The sequence below is a fragment of the Strix uralensis genome, chromosome 1, assembly GCF_047716275.1.
Source record: "Strix uralensis isolate ZFMK-TIS-50842 chromosome 1, bStrUra1, whole genome shotgun sequence".
NCBI lineage: Eukaryota > Metazoa > Chordata > Aves > Strigiformes > Strigidae > Strix > Strix uralensis.
In genome coordinates, this window is record NC_133972.1 from 29,706,365 (window position 1) to 29,725,178 (window position 18,814).

General features: G+C 38.6%; 1 protein-coding gene across 2 annotated transcripts in view; it reads right to left on the minus strand.

Annotated features, from left to right (window-relative positions):
- Nucleotides 1–18,814, minus strand: part of UBE2E2 (ubiquitin conjugating enzyme E2 E2) — a 219,976-nt gene that overhangs the window by 191,383 nt on the left and 9,779 nt on the right. For both annotated transcript variants that reach the window (XM_074891803.1, XM_074891793.1), the window contains exon 3: nucleotides 15,566–15,616. In XM_074891803.1, coding sequence (XP_074747904.1) covers nucleotides 15,566–15,616 — 51 coding nt within the window. The remainder of the gene's footprint in view (nucleotides 1–15,565; nucleotides 15,617–18,814) is intronic.

Genomic DNA, 18,814 nt, shown 5'->3' on the forward strand with positions numbered 1-18,814 from the left:
CGCTACACTGCTATTTCTAATTCCATTTCTTCATTTCAGTCAATACACAGTCAGAAAGGATGCTCATTTTGTAGCCTTTTTAATTGCTACAATATAAATCCTGAAGCTATTTATCTATATCTTTGATAAACATCTGATAAACATTTTGTTGTTTAAAAGTAACCATCTTCCTGCCTGATATTTTTCACCTTTTTCATATTTGCATAAAGTAAGCTCTAATCAGTTTGGTAGTTTGTAAAACATGTAGCATTCACAGATTCACACAATCATCTAGGTTGGAAAAGACCTTGAAGATCATCCAGTCCAACCATTAACCTAACATTGACACTTCTCAACTACACCATATCCCTCAGCGCTATGTCGACTCTACTCTTAAACACCTCCAGGGATGGGGACTCCACCACCTCCCTGGGCAGCCCATTCCAACACCTAACAATCCGTTCCATAAAGAAATGCTTCCTAATATCTAGTCTAAACCTTCCCTGGCACAACTTGAGGCCATTACCTCTTGTCCTATCGCTTGTTACTTCGTTAAAGAGACTCATCCCCAGCTCTCTGCAACCTCCTTTCAGGTAGTTGTAGAGGGCGATGAGGTCTCCCCTCAGCCGCCTCTTCTCCAGACTAAACAACCCCAGTTCCCTCAGCCACTCCTCGTACGACATGTGCTCCAGACCCTTCACCAGCTTCGTTGCCCTTCTTTGGACACACTCAAGTAATTCAATGTCCTTTTTGTAGTGAGGGGCCCAAAACTGAACCCAGTAATCGAGGTGCAGCCTCACCAGCGCTGAGTACAGGGGTAAGATCACTTCCCTGTCCCTGCTGGCCACTCTATTTCTGATGCAAGCCAGGATACCATTGGCCTTCTTGGCCACCTGGGCACACTGATGGCTCATGTTCAGCCGGCTGTCAATCAACGCCCCCAGGTCCCTCTCTGACTGGCAGCTCTCCAGCCACTCCTCCCCAAGCCTGTAGCGCTGCTGGGGGTTGTTGTGGCCGAAGTGCAGCACCCGGCATTTGGCCTTACTGAAACTCCTACAGTTGGCCTTAGCCCATCGCTCCAGCCTGTCCAGATCTCTCTGCAGAGCCTCCCTACCCTCGAGCAGATCAACACTCCCACCCAACTTGGTGTTGTCTGCAAACTTACTGAGGGTGCACTCGATCCCCTCATCTAGGTCATCAATAAAGATGTTAAGCAGAAGTGGCCCCAAAACCGAGCCCTGGGGGACACCACTCGTGACTGGCCGCCAACTGGATTTAACTCCATTCACCACATCTCTTCGGGCCCGGCCATCCAGCCAGTTTTTTACCCAGCAAAGTGTGTGCCCATCCAAGCCACGAGCAGCCAGTTTTGCTGGGAGAATGCTGTGGGAAACAGTCTTCTCTGTTGCCGGCTTCTCTTACAGCACCTGGGGACCGCCTGCTCCTGAGCCATTAAGACTTACTTCTTAAAGAGTGTCCAGCCTTCCTGGACCCCTATACCCTTCAGGACCGTCTCCCCAGGGATCCTGTCAAGCAGGTGCCCAAACAAGACAAAGTCAGCCCTTTGAAAGTCCAGGATGTCAGTTCTGCTGCCCCCTCTCCTGGCCTCGCTAAGAATAGAGAACTCTATTATTTCATGATTGCTGTGCCCTAGTCGGCCTCCAACCGCCACATCATCCACCGGTCCTTCTCTGTTCACAAGGAAGAGATCCAGCAGGGCACCTTCTCTGGTTGGTTCACTCACCAGCTGTGTCAGAAGTTATCTGCCATTCAGTTTGCAGGAATCTCTGGGACTGGTCCCGCTCTGCTGTGTGGTATTTCCAGCAGAGATATCTGGGAAGTTAAAGTCTCCCACAAGAACAAGGGCAAGTGATCGTGAGCGATTCTCTACAATTCTACAACACATCCATTTATTCAAGAAAAAAATCCTTTCATTTATTTCTCCTTAGTAACTCAGTGTAAATGACTACTAAAATTAGACATTATCAGTGCCCCTTATGATAAGAAAAATGAAAGAATGTAATGAAGTATTCATATGAATAACCCAGCTAGACTGCTTCTGTGGTTGGACAGTCTCATATCACTGTGGTACTTACTAATCATCTCCGCGTGTTTTCTCTTTGAAACATTGTTCTATTGCTGAGCTATAACAAACAAACCATGTATGGCTGATTATGCTACTGCACTAACAATTACAAGTTGGCCCTTTTCCATTTTGTTTGTTAAAATCTTCATTAGTCATGTGGAAAGCTACTAAGACATACAGAATCTAAAAATGTTACAAAAACGTATGGAAGTGTTTAGGAGTGAAAACAATCCATTTAAGAATTTATGTTTCTTAGCCGCAGGACTATAACGCATATTAAATAACAGAATTAAATTAACAAGTAAGTGGTCTCTTACCAGTAAGCAATGAAATGTCCTCCTACAAAGTAGTAATATACAAACACCTTAGCCAGAAATTTATGGATGATCATGGCAAAAATCATTTCCTTTACATAAACCACTAAGGTAAGTTTATTTTACCTTTACTTCTTGAAGTCTTAAAAATAACTATTCCATCATTGCTTTGTGCAAATTTTTGGCATATTTACAATGTAGTCTGGTCTAGTAGGAGTTACATCAGTTATCAATTTAGTCCAAAAATTGCATTAAATTAACATTCTAAATAATAACACCCCCCCCAAACAAACAGAATCCACTTCACTGCAATATTAGCAACGAACATATCACTAAACACTAAAAACCAGAAGTTTTCACGCGAGTAAGGAAAAAGTCAGTTTGGCAGTACAGAAAGGAACAGCAGTACAAGAATCAAGATACAGCTACCGCTGCACCAAAATAAATTAAAGACTCTCAAGGCTAAGAGACCCCTGTAGCTAACAATGTTTAAACAGCACAGAAAAAAAAAAAAAGCCTCCCAGGGGGCAGCAGATGGAAAAAAGTGCATGCATTCTATTCAATTAAAATATTTCAAAAAGAAGGAAAGTTACACAGTAAAATCTTAATTTTGAGGACCCTAAGGTAAAAGGAGTTACGTAAATTGGACAAAGCCAGTCCCAGGCTTTGGGACAGCCTCACGGCTCTCTGGGATACAGGACTACACTGTTGCATACAGCTGACCAGCTTGCTTAAAAAGTTGTGCAGCTACCAAGAATACAAAAACTGCAACCTCATAATTTATAGTAATATTTGCGTGTTTCTGCATTATTTCTCTGGCTTGTTACAATTCCTCAGATCCAGAGGGAAAAAATTAAAGTTATCTTTAGAATCAATGTGAGATACACGGAGCATAGAGTAACCCTAAAAACTTGCAAGGCATAGTACAAATTGCAAACCTCTCAGATACGTCAATAAGGTCAGGTCATAGTGCATAAGGAGTCATATATAAGGTAACAGCACAACTGCTAAAAGCAACCACAGACATAAAAGAATTAGGATGTGTTGACAAGAGAAACTCAAGCTTAAAGTATTTCCCCACAGCCCACACGGGGGAAAACCCACTCCTTGTAAGTTCTGTAAATACTCAGCATGTTTTTACTACAGCGTCCATTAGTGATATTTATACACAGCGATGACCTCATTCTCTAGCACCGTGAATGAACATGAGAGAAAAAAAATAAAATATTTTGGTTGTGTATTTTTCAGCATTTGGGCTCATTTAAATACTACTTGAATAACAATTATCTTTCTCAGCTGAGCAGAGCATCAGGTTGGCAGACTGTGCTTCACTTCTTCTCAAAGTGACAATTAACCTTGATATCAGTCTGCAAAGTGCTCTGTACTGGCAGCAGAATAAAATTATCATTATCATATAAATCATAAAGATTCTACTGAAACTGAGATAGCTGCCATCCCTCAGCTATTTGTATTCAGTAAGGAGGAAAGCAGGTTGTTGCAGAACATCTTAAAAATGCGTCGTCCCACAGCCACCATGTTGTGGGCTTTTGAGGCTGTATTTGTGGCTACCTGAAAATGTCTGCCACAAATATATGCCAAAACACTCACAGTTAATATACATTATTAATTAAATATCTCTCAGGGAGGTTTGCAGTGCAGGAGATCATTATACTTGAATCATGAATTTAAATCTGATTTACACTACAGTAATTCCAGACTCAGTTGAGGTTTTAAACTTGATTATGTGATGCCTATCAGCTAGGCAGTTTCCCATCCCAATGATACTTGTGATCACCTGATCTTACTCTTCAAAGACTACAGTTTACCAATTAAAACACAAAACCAAAACCAAACAAAAACCCAAAACTATAGTTTGGTTAATGCTGTATCAAAACTCGAGATAGTCCTCTTGCACTGACGCCTAATCACTGTATTGATAGACTGTTGAGGAACATGCTCAGACAACCAGGATCATAGCAGTTGTGCCCAGAACAGCCCATTGAAATGCCGTATTAAGTAGACGCTTCTTCCCTTCTAGGCAGTGCAGACATGCAGGGAAGGAAGAAAATTGAGTCATCTTCTCTAAAAATTTCCCACCTTCAAACATGTAATGACAAGCGACTGTGAAAATGTTTACAGCCATTTTTGATATGACATTTCATTTTTGTAATGTGCACACTGTGTGTCAAAGTGTTTTACTATTCTTGCTGCTACCGACAGGACATTGCTGTGAATAAGACATGGCAGTGAAGCAAGCCCTTTTAGAAATATTTTTATAGACTGACAGGCCTTATCTTATCTGTAACAGAACACAAGTAAGCAAACAGCTAATTATGGGGGGACATGTTGGGTGTTGGGTTTTTTCCCCCACTAGAGTTGGCTATTTTCTCTGAGCCAGACTATGGCAGATCTTATACAAGTACCTCAGGAAAGGGAGAGGCAAGACAAAGAACCTGCTCTTTGTACCCTAGGCACAAAGTGACTCCAGAGGATTGCTTTTGGCAGGCAACGTGGCAGATTGTATGCAGGAGATACAAGAAGTCACGGTTGTGTTTCTGACCGAGCCAGCAAAATCAGTCCTCCGGGACGGAAGAGGTGCAGTGCCAAAAAGTGCACTCCCACAAAATATTTTGAATGAGTAAGCCGGAATGTCTCCTCTGATACCTGCTGCAGAAAAATTCATTTACTCCAATATAACACAGATCAAGGCTAACGCTTATCCAGTGATCAAAAGCCAGACACTCTTCCATAAGAAGTCCACTCAAGAATGCCCTTCTTTTCAAGCTATACAACAAAATCTGAAGTAATGGGAATGGTCCATTTTCATGCTAGAGACTCAGTCAAAATTCCTATGCAACATTCAAGCCTAGTTAACTCCACCCAACAGTTTAACCCAGAACACGTAACGAATCCCATCCATGGTTACTTTACGTTACTGCAAAAGCTAGCACTGCATTTACCATAGTGGTTCTGAAACCAGTTCTGTGAACTCACCCTGGCTGCAAGACCCAAATTTGAAACCTTTTTTTTAATCCCCAATACGCAACTCTAAATGCCACAGCTATGAGCTTAGCAATCACTTATTTATATCAACAAATCTGAAATTGCATGCTAGGCAGACACTGAATTTTTCAATCATAAACTTCTCTGAAAATTAAATGCATTACTCATATCCCATCCATCCTCTTTTGAAGGGTTATAACATGCCTAGTTTTATAGGTAATACATATATTTATCCTATTTAGGCTACCTAAGATACCAAATAGTGAGACTGTACAGTATTTTTACATTTTCTATGGTAAAATGACCTTACAGTTGACACCATCTTATTATTCTACGGACACTGTAATAATCTAAAAAATAAATAATAATAAAAAAAAATCTATTAGTTCAGAAGCATAGTCCTAAACACTGCATTCTTACGTAGAAGCAGACTAATCATAAATTTGTGTAATAAACCACTTATTTGCCATTTTAGAATTAGAACACCTTAAAAAGTAAAATAAATCTGATTTGTTACTACGTTTATATACATTACCCATATAATTATGATTGATGCAGAACATACTGCATTGGTGTCATAGAAATAAAAGAATTTCCTTTGGCAATTTTAAAGTTATAATAAGAAAGATAATAATCTATTAGATTTATGATCTATATTTTCAGATGTGATTACTGTCAATACCTCCCAAAAGTTAAACTGAACATCAGCTAATATTGCAGAAATACAAAGCCCTCCTCCCCCCAAAACTAACCTGTACTAAAAATAAGGCAATCATTTTGAAATAATGAAATTATTTGCTATTTCTCCACTGAACAACAACATTATTTTCTGATAAAGAAATTTCATTATGAAGAGCCACTGCTGATTTTTATACAAAAAGACTGTCTATAGCCAGACAATCCAGAACAAATGCCTTTAACAGCTCTAAATTTCATAAAGGCTATACTAAGCTCCAAATTTCATAAAGGTTATACTAAGTTTAAAAAAAAAAAAAACAACAAAACACCACACAACAAAAAATCCAACCAAACCAGGAAAATTCTTGAGAAATTTAAGCTTTAAGTTATCAGCTGTGTCAAGTGTTACTCAGAGTAATTGCTGTAACTGTGTACCACTTATTCTTCAAATATAACTCAATCTCCTAAATTAAGCACAAACCCTTATATTTCAGTCTTCGCTACAGAGTCACCATCTTGGCCTCCACAATATTTACAACATTAAAAGGCTAAAAGTGTCAAGAAAGCATATTATCACTCACCTATAGCCTTCTCTAGGCACAGTATGCATCTCAAGTTAATAAAGGCCACATAAATATGGCTTTTGTGCAGAGCAGACAGTAAATTATGTATTTAATTACATATTTCTCCCTAAAAAACAGAAACAGTTGGCGCTCTGCTATTTTTGTTAACATTAATCAGAGGAAACTTCAGATTCTGGCATAAATTTGACTATCATATAAAAGGTAATATTTAAAATACATAATGCCTTACCACACAAACACGAGCTGCCATATGTGAGGCACTGCTAAGCATGGTTTCTATTAAGCCGATACACAGTAACTGGCTTCTTTCCAAGAAACATGGAAGTGTTTAAAAACCCTGTTTAATCCAATTCCACAGCTTTGAAACAAAAATAAATTAAAGTGCTGCAAGAACTGTTAAAATGAAAAATTAAAGGCATGTAAATAAGTGAAAAAAATAAATTGTCAGAGAAAATGAAAACAAAGATTATTTCAAGTAGATATCTTAATTGTAATTAGCAACATTTGGCATGTGTTATGATATGATTCAAAGCTGCAGCCAATTAGATACCCCAAAAAGCTTGTAACAAAGCTGCAAATGTGTAACTACAGCATAAATAAGTTTTATTGCACACCAAGAAAACAACACCCAGATCAATTTCATAGTTTGTTTCCGAACCACTGTAAAGCATGCTCTGTTACTAGTTCATGACTTTTTAGTCTTAAACTGCAGCTTTTCTGCCAGGAGATTCTGGAAAACAATTTCATTAAATTCATACTATTAATTGTAAATCTGTACACATTCCATGTATCTCAAGAATAAAAGATAAATTACAGCATTGCCTTAGACTGTCATGCCTATGTAAAAACAAAACAAAACCAGCAACAACAAAAAGCCAAAACAAACAAAAAACCCCCAACAAATAAACAAAAGAATAAAGTGCATAAGTTAACAGCTGTTAAAAAAGCTGTAGAATTATGGTATCCGCACTGAAAAAGATTTTTTTTTTTCTTTAATAGATTTCCAAGGAGAGAGGAAAACACCATTTTTTCTTTCGAAGAAATAAGAGGTACACAATAGCATTCAGGAAATAACATGAATTTGTGAGATGCTTTTTTCAAGTTTTCTTAAAAAGGAAATAATTTTTAGGTATTACACAGACGATCAGAGTTCAAATTTTGATCAAATGTGTGTGTACTGAAGACGACAGCATTAGGCACTTCTGAGATTTGTGCCATTTATTTAAGGAAACAAATACTTCATTATCAGTAATGCTGTCAGTCCCAACCAACAGACAAAGCACCTTCCATTTCCCCCATTTATTCAATAATGAGCAATTTACTAAAGGGTAATGAGTTGCTAATAAAAGCATGTTTCTTACACAATTATCATGAAATGGCAGTGACTGCTTGTTCAGTGCAATAGTACCTACTACAGCCACAGTTTCAAGTAACTCTGCTCTATCAAATTTCTGCAGAGAAATTGATCTTTACATAGTTTTTATACAAGACATTAGTCTACATTTAGGGAAAAAAAAAAAGGGGGGAAAAACCCCACAGAAATAGCTAACTAAATATACAAGCTACATAGTTAGATATTTTTTTTGCAAAGTGTCCTAATAATGATGCAAAGTCTCAGCCAACGTAGTTTTGTTTCCCTTGCTGGCAAGCAATGAGTTTATTTAACACACTTATTTTAGGATTTGGTGGGGGGAGAGGGTTTTTTGGTGTTTTATGAGGGCTGTCTTGAGGAAATTACAAAAACATACATATATAATATCAGTTTTATGTTATAAACCAAGTTCAGGCTCACAGGGAAAAAAAAAAAAAAACAACACAACAACTTTGTTTAGCTATGTAGGAGAGGGCAAAAGAAATGTCTGTGGAAGGTAGTCTGAAAATGCTGGAGCTGAAAGCATTGGGGATTGCCCTTGTACTTCCCAGGAGACTGACTTACAAAGACCAACTGCAACTCGATATGAAACCACTAGAAGAAAATTTCATCAAAGTGTTTCTTCTTATCCTTGTTACAGTCCTCCACTCCACCTTCCCCAGACTTGCAATTTAAGCTTTACTAATCTTGTACACCAAGCACATTGCAAGTATCAAGGATCCTTTCCATGTCCATCACAGGCTCCTTTTTGGGCACTTTTCTGCCCTTTCCTGCTTCAAGGAATGTGTGATCATCATGATCCCTCCTTATGCCCCAATCTCCACTTATTTCCCTGCTTCAGCTGTCCCATGGGATGTGCTCTGGCATCCCCCTGGCCTTCCAAATCTTCACTCACACAGTACTTGCTGAAGTACTCTTATTCTTTTCTAATACTATTTTCTCTTTTCTTTTCCTCCTGGGAGAGAAGTTGTCATCATTCAAAAACTGGGAGAACTGGCAGAAATCATGTGGAGGTATTGTTATGCTGGGAGGTATTAATGGGTGTTGTCAGCCAGTTCCTTACTTCATCATGAGTGAGTGAAGTTGCCAGTCCTGGCAAGCAGCCAGCGGCAGGCTCCCTTTACTGTCTTTTTTTTTCCCCTTCCCGTCTTCATGAAAGTTGCTAAGGTTTCTAGCCACCAATGCCCGCAATACATACTGAAGGTTTTAGTGCTGCATCTAATCAATCCTAAAATCACCCCATGACTGCAAGCAGAAATGGAATAAAGTAGATATTCAGAATTCAGTTTATTCAATGAAAAAAGAAAAAAAAAAGCTTAGTGTTGTCTAATAATTTTTCATATTCAAATATATCAGATCACTAAAGAAATATCAGCTATATTTTAGATGGCCTTCCAAGGACACTGCATCTTGACCCATGAAAAGAAGCATCTGTGCATTATTTTTTAAAAATAGGTGCTTTGTGAACACTATGACATTGAAAGGTCACTTTTACAGTGAAAATAAATAGATATTTTTAAAAAGTGCTTTAGTACAGTTACATGCTTCAGACCTTAAAGCACAAGTGACACTGTCCTGCACTGTCTTAAAAGAAAATAGCTAAAGGAATTAAAAGATTACATATTAAAAAGTAACCTGACACTTTTCATCTGAGGTACTTCAAGGTAACATATCTAAAAAACCCACCAGTTATAAAAAACAGGCAAGCTAACTCAAGTGATAAAATACAGTATAGTTGCTATTATAAAATATAATCCCAGTGCAATCCTTAACTTGCATGTTTTTTGGGACATGCTTCTTGCTGCTTTTGAAGCAGAAAGGGAATCAAAATTAAAAAATAAAGCAGTTGCAATGAGCACTCAAATACATTTTACATTCATTCTTAACCTCAAATGAACGTCAATACATCTCAGATTTAAAAACAGGATTCTGCACATTAATATCAACTGCTTCTATGCCTATCTTTTTGATTAAGTTTTGCTGTTTGCTGTAAATTCTTAAGAGGCCTAGCCAGACAAAGAAATATACAATTTTCTGTGTCACCATTTTCTCTAGAAGGTTATAGAAAACTAGCAACAGATCAAAGTAAGCCTATACAGACAGAAGGTGAACTCCATGGGTAACATCATGTAACAGGAAGAGAGACCAAATTCATACCGAGGAAGCTGGAAATGTTTGTGAGGAAAAACATTCAAAGAAAGCATTCCTTATTCCAGTTTTCATCCCGCTCACACATTAGCATCACATGCATCGCAGTCATGTGCCTATGGCAACAGACTGATGCATCCCTAACTCAAACAATCAAAATCACTGATTGCAGTTCCTTTTAAAATAAAAATATAAGCGGTTAGGTCTTGGGAATTTTTTCCACTTGAATTTTGTGCCTAGGTCCTCCTTCAGTGAAATCCCTGCAAGAAAAACAGGATTAAGCCTTTCTTAAGCCAGAGGAGCCACTATACTCCCCTACTCCTTAAGTGATACGACAACCACGAGTATGCTAATCACCCTTTGAGCTTCCAGAGTTTTAGGAAGGAATCAGCAAATAAAAGACATGCTGTTCTGTGCCTATGCTGCCTTGAAGTTTCTTCTTTGGTTACAGAGTGAGGAAGCACCTCGCTGAAGTAGCCTGTGTGTTCTTCACAAGAGTAAAAATAACTCAACAGGCATCTAAAGGTAGTGAAATAAGTAGTGGACACACCTAAGTGGATGCAGTGTTACTGAGCAAGTGCTTAATGCTATCAAAATGATTACATAAACTCTCTATGCAAGCTAAAGGAGACTAACCAAGAGATGCAAATTTAGGTTGAGCAAATTGCTTTAAAAACAGAATCCTTCCAGCACCCAAGAGGAATTGGCTTTGCATTTGGTGAAGGCATTGCTCTGCTTTCTCCAAATATTTTCACGTTAATTCAAACATTTTAAGGAAACATACACAGCCAAGATTATTCAGACCCCACCCCCAAGTCAAACTGATGTTGAGAGCATATGATCTGAAAAACCGTAAGGCATCTCTTTGCTCACCTTGGAAAGCTATGTGAGTGTCCATGTGCTTGTGTGTGTGTGTGCGCACAGGGAAGAGGGGAAGCCCTCCTTAATAAGTTCCTTGAATGAGAGGGAAGGAAGGATACTCGAGTAGGCCAGGGCAGCATGACAGATACGTGCTGTACCTGCTGCTCTAGTTCCCTACACTTCTATCTCTCTGCATCGTAGAGCAAGGCTGACAATCTTTTCCCTTCCAGTCTTCCCATGAAACTGTGCTAACATTTGTTTTCTGCTCTTGACACTCCGTAGCTTCAAAGTAGCACCAGGCAAGAGTTTAAACAAATGGCTCCAAGAACAATACCTTAAATTGATGGAATTCACATAGAGTTGTGAAGATCCTGTCCTCACCATTTCAGCAAAATCAGTCAGAGCAATATTGAACAAGAATGTTGGACTCCCTACAGTCATTAACAGCGCAAGAGGCATCCATGAGGCATGCTGACCTCTCTCCCTAAGCCAAGTTGAATAATTTGCCATTCCACTTGGCTCTTCACTACACCACCCCAAAAAGAACTGTGTTTTAAGTCTTTTCAGTGTGATTAGTTTTCACAAGCAAAATACTAGGATCAGGTATGTTGGCTGTTTATCAATTTTGCAGATCGTATAAGAAGCAAGGAATTAATGTAATGATTCCAGACTAATAGAAGAGATAAGACTACATGCAGGGTTTTAAATTGATTGTTTTGGAATGAGAACCAGTCAATTTACCCACTAAGCTGCACAGCCCTTTAAAGTATATTTCTGAGCCTCAAGCATCAACCATATTGCTACAGGGAAAAACAAATAAAATGTATAACACATAAAAGGAATTGCAGTAAATACACAGAAAAGAGAAGAATAGTGACAAATGTGCTAGAGAACATCAAAAGAAAACACAAAGTGGAAGACAGGTAACAACAGTGACTTAATAGGAAAATTTTGAGCAGTTGCTCCAAGTGTTGTCCATAGAGAGCTGCTATTTGCTTTGTGCTGGCTCTCCTTGTTTCCAGCTGCTAAGTTCACATTGAAAGAAGCTAAAAATACATTAAATTCTTCCCAAATATTATTTTCTCATGTAAGCAATTGGTGTAAGTTGCCACACAGATGTTGTTCTCTTGCCAGCGAGAAGGAAATAGTATACAATGCCGACAATAGAAGTTGTATTCTATGAAACCTATTGTCTTGGACAAGATGCAGTCCAAAATGTGGGAAAGTTTGGAAAGGCATTTTTTTAGCTACAAGAATTCCCAAGTATTCCCCTCTCCCAGCAAGGCAATATATGAAAATGATGCTTAAAAATGAGGTTTTTATTGCCCGCAAAAAAAGGTATGCTCTGCACTACTCAGAGGCGTATGTGCAACATTTCTAGCAATCAAGCTCTGGTACTTCAATGAGGAGGAAAAAAAAAAAAAGAGAAGAGTGGCAAACGTCTACAATTTAGGTATACTGTCTGCTGACAAACTAAAATTTCACAATGCTGCAGATTTAAAATACAAACGTACCTGCTTAGCATTCAAGACTCTCCTTGACAGTAAATTCACCTCTATACAAAAGTAAAGGGTGGGGTGGGGAGCGATGGGGCACAACACATACCAAAAAACATCCCGTTCTTTCTGTTAAATGTTAAGTATAACAGGCTTTTTATGACATGCCTTCCTCCAAAAATATCAATGATTATACTGCTCAACTCCCACACGCCCCCCAGCTTGACTTTTTGACGCTTAGAATATTATACATTCTCAGTCCTGAGGAATGATCCAAAGTTTGTGGAGTCAAGAGGATTCTTTCCATTGCCCAGAACCCAAACTACAGAATATGAACACCTAGGGAGGCAGGCAACTCTGATTTCTCATAAAGTTAAATCTTCTGTTAAAGACAAATGTGACAGATTTTTTTAGGACCTCTGAAATCCACAGCCTTCCACAGTTTTGGAAAGATGCTGCAAGTCGCAGCAGTGATAATGTGCCAACTACAAGGCACATGTGTGAGCAAGACTTTTTTTGTCTTCCAGACAAACAAGAAGATTATACAGCCTATTCTCTTCATGGGGATGAGGCGGGGGAAGTGTTAAGATTGCAGCTGCTGCAGGAGTGGAAGCTGCAACTCCCTTGGAGCTTGTACCAACTGTGTAGCCTAGCATGCCATTAAGGGATGCTACTGTACTACAGACACTGTTCCATTTTGGGTTTTTTCCTGAACGAGACAAACCTGAAGCTTTGGCCTGCTGTAGTTAACGGAAAGTCTTGCAACACATCTTGCAATATTTCACCCAAGTTCCAATTCAGCTCAACATCCTGCCCATCAGAACTTCCTAAATAACTACTTAGAGAGTATTCTTGAATAATACAGCTTTCCGTCATGTCTTCTGTGACATTTAGTTTTGAGATTTATCACATTCCTATTGCCCAATCATCATTTATTTTATATATAAAAGAGGACGCATAGTGAAGGTAAGCTGGAATCACAACCATTTCAAGTAGCCTACATCTGTAAGGAACTTATCTTTATGAAATATGTTTTTTTTAATACCTCTTATAACAATGATCTGAATTTCACTAAAAACAAGAAAGGATGTATCAATACTTTAGGGTAAGATATACTGTACTATAGCTTGGCTTTCTTCATTATGCTGAAGAATCCTATCTGGCTGATGTATTTATTTTGTAATGTTTAACTATAATAGAAAATAGATGAAGTTCAAATGAAAACACTGTTTAGACTATGCCAACAGAGCATAAAACTAAATGAAGTGATTCCGTATGGACTATAAAAACATATTTGCTAATAGTAAAGTTACTAATGGTTATCTATCAAGATCACAACATGAAATAATTCTGCATCTTAAGAACAGTGTTAAAGCAGCAGACGCATGAAGTTAGATGTAATTTTTTGATTTTGCAAAACAGCATCATGCAGCGCACTTTATTGCTATTTTATCATTAGTGTAAATAATTCAAAAAACCCAGGGAATCTCCAGCTCACTTTTTTTTTTTTAAATTGTAAGTCACCAAAGGGCTTTCCACTAAGACAGCCAACGCTCACTTTACACTTGCTAGCAAAAGAAAATCAAGTAACAGTATCTTGTATACTGAAACAACTGCTTTGTTACAAAGGGAAGGATTCAGAAAACTAGAACAAATGACACTGCTGTAAAAACTATAAGCCTTTTAGACTCAGTTCAAAGACTTACGCATTCTTCTACAACAGACTGAAGTTTTATATTCATCTCAGCAAATCAGTCCACTAATAGGCATCAGTCATCAACACCTAAGTAAAGATCTGCCATATGAAACAGCTTTGATGTGATTGAAGGCTTGCGCACAGTCATAAGTATGACAGAACAGCTTAGCTATTAAAATGTTTTATCTAGCAAAGAACTGCTCATCCTAATTGACTGAAATACTCTTTGAACGCTATTATTGCAAGGCTACTTCACTACGCAGCGCTTTAGTACATAGCCACTTGACTTATATCTTGAGATCCAGCACAACCACATCAAATCTTGTTAGAATATTTTCTCACACATACTTTTGTCAAGAGACCAAAACAATAAAGCTGACTGTCATTTTTACTACCAGTTGCTTAGTTAATTCGATACTGAAACGTACTGGGATTCATTATAAAAGCTGCATGCAATCAGCCATTTCTATCAATCTTTCTTTTTACTGCACTAATAGAATGAATCCTACTAACCACATCAGTTGAAATGGGTTGGCAGGACTGGAGGGAAGCTATTCGTCTGCACTGAGCCCGACCGTGCACCGCGAGAGGTGCAGTGGCAGGGGCTCCTTTAAGCAGCGCTGTGCAGCCCTGGCCCAGCTCCAACACTGACCATATGTCAAGCTGACAGATAAGAAGCCCGAGACAGTCATCTGAAAACAACTGTATACCACCCCGGCTACCAGGCAGCGAGGGTTTCAAGGCCTACCTCATTACTCATCTCAAAGCCATGTTTTAAACACACCAAAAGTAAACGTACCTGACAGAAAAAAAAAAACCAACCACCAACAAACAAGCACAAAGTCATTATTAGAAAGCCTTTGCAATGACATACTCTATTTCAGGAAGTTTCCACTGAATATCGTAATTGATCACATAAACACAGTCAGATTAATAATAGTTTGTGCCTATAACATTTTTCCTTCTCCATTATATTCACAGTGTGTTAACAATTTGCAAGAAAAAGGAATCAAACATACCAGCAACTGCCACCAATATTACATTTTACAGAATCAAACAAAATGCTATTGACATAATACCTCAAATGAAGTGTGATTTGATTTTTACCGTGTATCTACTAATGCATCATAGGGTTCATCAGTTTTTACCATTATTTTTGTCACCAGAAGCATGTCATATCAATTCCTTGTATGTAGGGAAACATGTTATCTATCAACTCATATTCCAAAATTACTAAGTAACCAGCACAAAGGAATATCTAAAATTTACTCTAGTCCCCTATGCAATTTCCATAATTTCATATATTCTATTTCCATATTCCAAATTAATAAAATCCAGGTGAACTTACCTACAGTTAGGAGGAGGGTCTAATGTAATTTCTGCAAGTTCTTTCTGAATTCTTAAGAGAAAAAAAAAAAGGTTATCAGGACTTTTTTGCAACATATTTCTTTCAACTTTATGAACATTTCTACAGCAATCAATAGTAATAACCCACAATTCTTATAATTTCTGATGGAAAGCTGATATTATACGGTTTCATGAAACTGCTCGAGAAAATGTGGAATTAAAAATCAAATCTCTTCTGAAAAATGAGCCTCCAGTCTGGGACAAGTTATGCCATGAGCAGTCACCTAGAAAATCCCAGTTTTTCTACAGGTTGGGGTTCTCAGCTCCTTTGCTCACTTACACAACAATTAAATGGCTCATAAACCCTCCTTCTCTATTTCCCCTCTGCCTCTATGTCTCATAGCTCTTGCTCTCCAAAATATTTAGCTTCGTAACATATCTTGTACTGACCCCCAACTTCACAGGATAGTTGTCTCTCACCCTCCTGGGAAAAGCCCATCCCAGTCTTCTCTACAACCTCTTCCTAGGTATTCGTGGGCTGCTACCAGGTCCCCCCAAAGCCAATCCTCAAAGTGAAGTGCTCCAGCTCCCTGGCCAGGCTGGGGACCTGCTGCTGGACTTGCTCCAATGAGTGCCTTCTTTGTACTGGGGGGCCCAAAACTGGGTACATGTTATTCCAGATGCAGTCTAATGAGAGCTGAGTAAAGGGAGATAAATCACTTTCATCTACCTACTGACTATGCTCCTGTTAATACATCCCAGGAGGCAGTTAGCCTTTGTTGCTGCCTCACATTGAGCTTGCTGTCTCTCAGGGCCCCACGTCCTTCTCCGCAGAGCTGCTACCCAGCCTGTATTGTTACAAGGGTTAGTCCTTTCCACATGCATGATATTACATTTGGCCTTGTTGAATTTCAGGCGTTTCCTGTCAACCCTTTCTTGCAGCCTGCCGAGGTCCCTCTGAGCAGTAGCCTGGCCCCTGCATGTACCAACTGCTCCCCTCTAACTTGTCATCTGCAAACTTGAGAGTGCGCTCTGCCACATCCTCCAGGTCACTGATAAAGACGTGAAGCTGGGCAGGTTCAGTACAGATTCCTGCAGCAATGCACTCCTTAGATGCATCCTGCCAGACTTCTTCCTCCAGGCAGAGCAACTTCATTGTTAAGGATTTCTGGATATTCCCAGCCTGATGCTCCCATGCCAAGTCCTTGAATTCCTGATCTCTGCCACATCTGGCAATATGGGCTCTTTTCCCTTACACCAGTGTCTGCATGAGAGCCAGCATCTTGCCCTCTGAAGAAATTTAAACGTACAGAGTAGGAGTTTACAGAGTTCCCAAAGGAACTTGTAAGAGTTTACAGTTCCCAAAGACTTGCCAGAGTATGATGCCATAAGCAGGACTGCGATGGCCACCTTCCCTACAAACAACGCCCAAGGCTTTTTAATAGGCTACTCCAGTGCAAAATCATGAACATTTAGAGGGAGGAAGGAAAAGAAAAACAATATAATGTACCCTCACATTTTCTTCTTCCCCTATCCTTCACAAGATTTCATGTACAGGAACAGATTGCTATTCCTCTTATTCCCTACATTAAGAAAGAAAACCTGCATGATAATACCACTCAAATTCCTGAGACACATGCTCAAGCCACAACCCAGAAGTTCAGGCCTGACCTGAAGTACACACATATCTTGTTAAAAATGACTGTCACCCATTTTGCACATAAACACAGGGAAAGAAAATGGTTTATAAAAATAAACATTCAGGTATATTGGCATATATAACATAAAAATGAGCAGTTTAATTCCCTATATAATGTTAAGATCCAAAAACAATCTTACATGCTAAGGAGTCTCACAGCCACTATCAAAATTCCCCTTATGCCACTACAGGTTGATTTTATGGCCACAATGAATAAATGAACCAAAGGCAGTAGAGGAACTGGCCTGAACCAGAAACTCCAATCCTTTATCATTCACATTCTGAAATAATTAGGACATAAGTGGTCAAGATTTGTAGGTAGAGGTAATAAACGTTTATTAGCACAGCCGATATAGTTGAAAAGATAAAAACACTATTTCAGATGCTTAGCTTTTCTTCTAACCTCTATGCACCCCAACTCCACATCCACACACAATAGTTACTCCTGCAGAGGGGAAAAAATTCAATGTTCATTTGCTTTTTCTACTCATTGAAATATTTACACCTCCAGTACATAGAATTTCCCCAATAAATATCATTCCTTTCCTGTAAGAATACAGGCAGAGGCTGCTTAATCAATATTTGCAGCAGGTCATTGCAGTAACACTGAAAATCCACCACATTTTTTAAAAGGGAAAATCTGATTAGTGAAGTCTAAGCACAACAAACATGTTGCTTTTAAAAAGTTACTCAATTTAAACAATCCCAACAGTTCACACCTTTTAGAAGGGAGATCTTGCAAGTGTGGGAGATGCTTAAAATATTTCTTCTGTAGATGTCAAATTTCTACTGTGTTTTTGAAATTTATACTATCACAAATTCAAATCACAGAAAACCTAGGTAGCATGGAATCTCCTTCAATGTCATGTTTTATGGCTTGTTTTGCTTTTTTCTGCCTTTTGGGAAGTTACAGAATGACGACATTGAACTTCTATAGAATCAGGGATTATTCCTTTGCTTTACATATAGTAGTAAGAGCAGTTAATATTTCATTACATTACAATGAGTCCAAGACACATCAAGAATGGACTGACAAGTGCAGCTTAAGTCCTAGAGCAAAAACCTTCCATTCTTCCTCTTAAATCCTAGCCCCTGTCCCTTCCGTTCTTAAAACAAAAAGGTACAGAGTTCTCTCCTTTTCTCCCTCCGTTCTAGTTCAACTCAAAATTTCTAATGCCGAGAGCACTAAAATAGTCCTTTATCAAGCTTTTCCTATGACTGAGCAAACAAGAACAAAATACCTTTCTGCTTCAAGCGATAATTGATCAGATGGTACTTACTATTTACATTCAAAAGTTCTAATTGCTTTTGCAGGCATCTAAGATAAAGAGATGTTTCATTCATGATTAGTTTTATACAAACAAGATACAACATACTAATACGATATATTCATAAATTGCTCCTCAGCAAGTTACCCATATTTATTCTCCTACTCTGTGGCATTCCAAACTAAAATTAATATATACACCTTACACCTCTTTAGTTGCAACCTTAATCTACCTTGCATTCATGCTGAGAGCACATTCATAAACAGTTTCTGTAGAGCAGCTG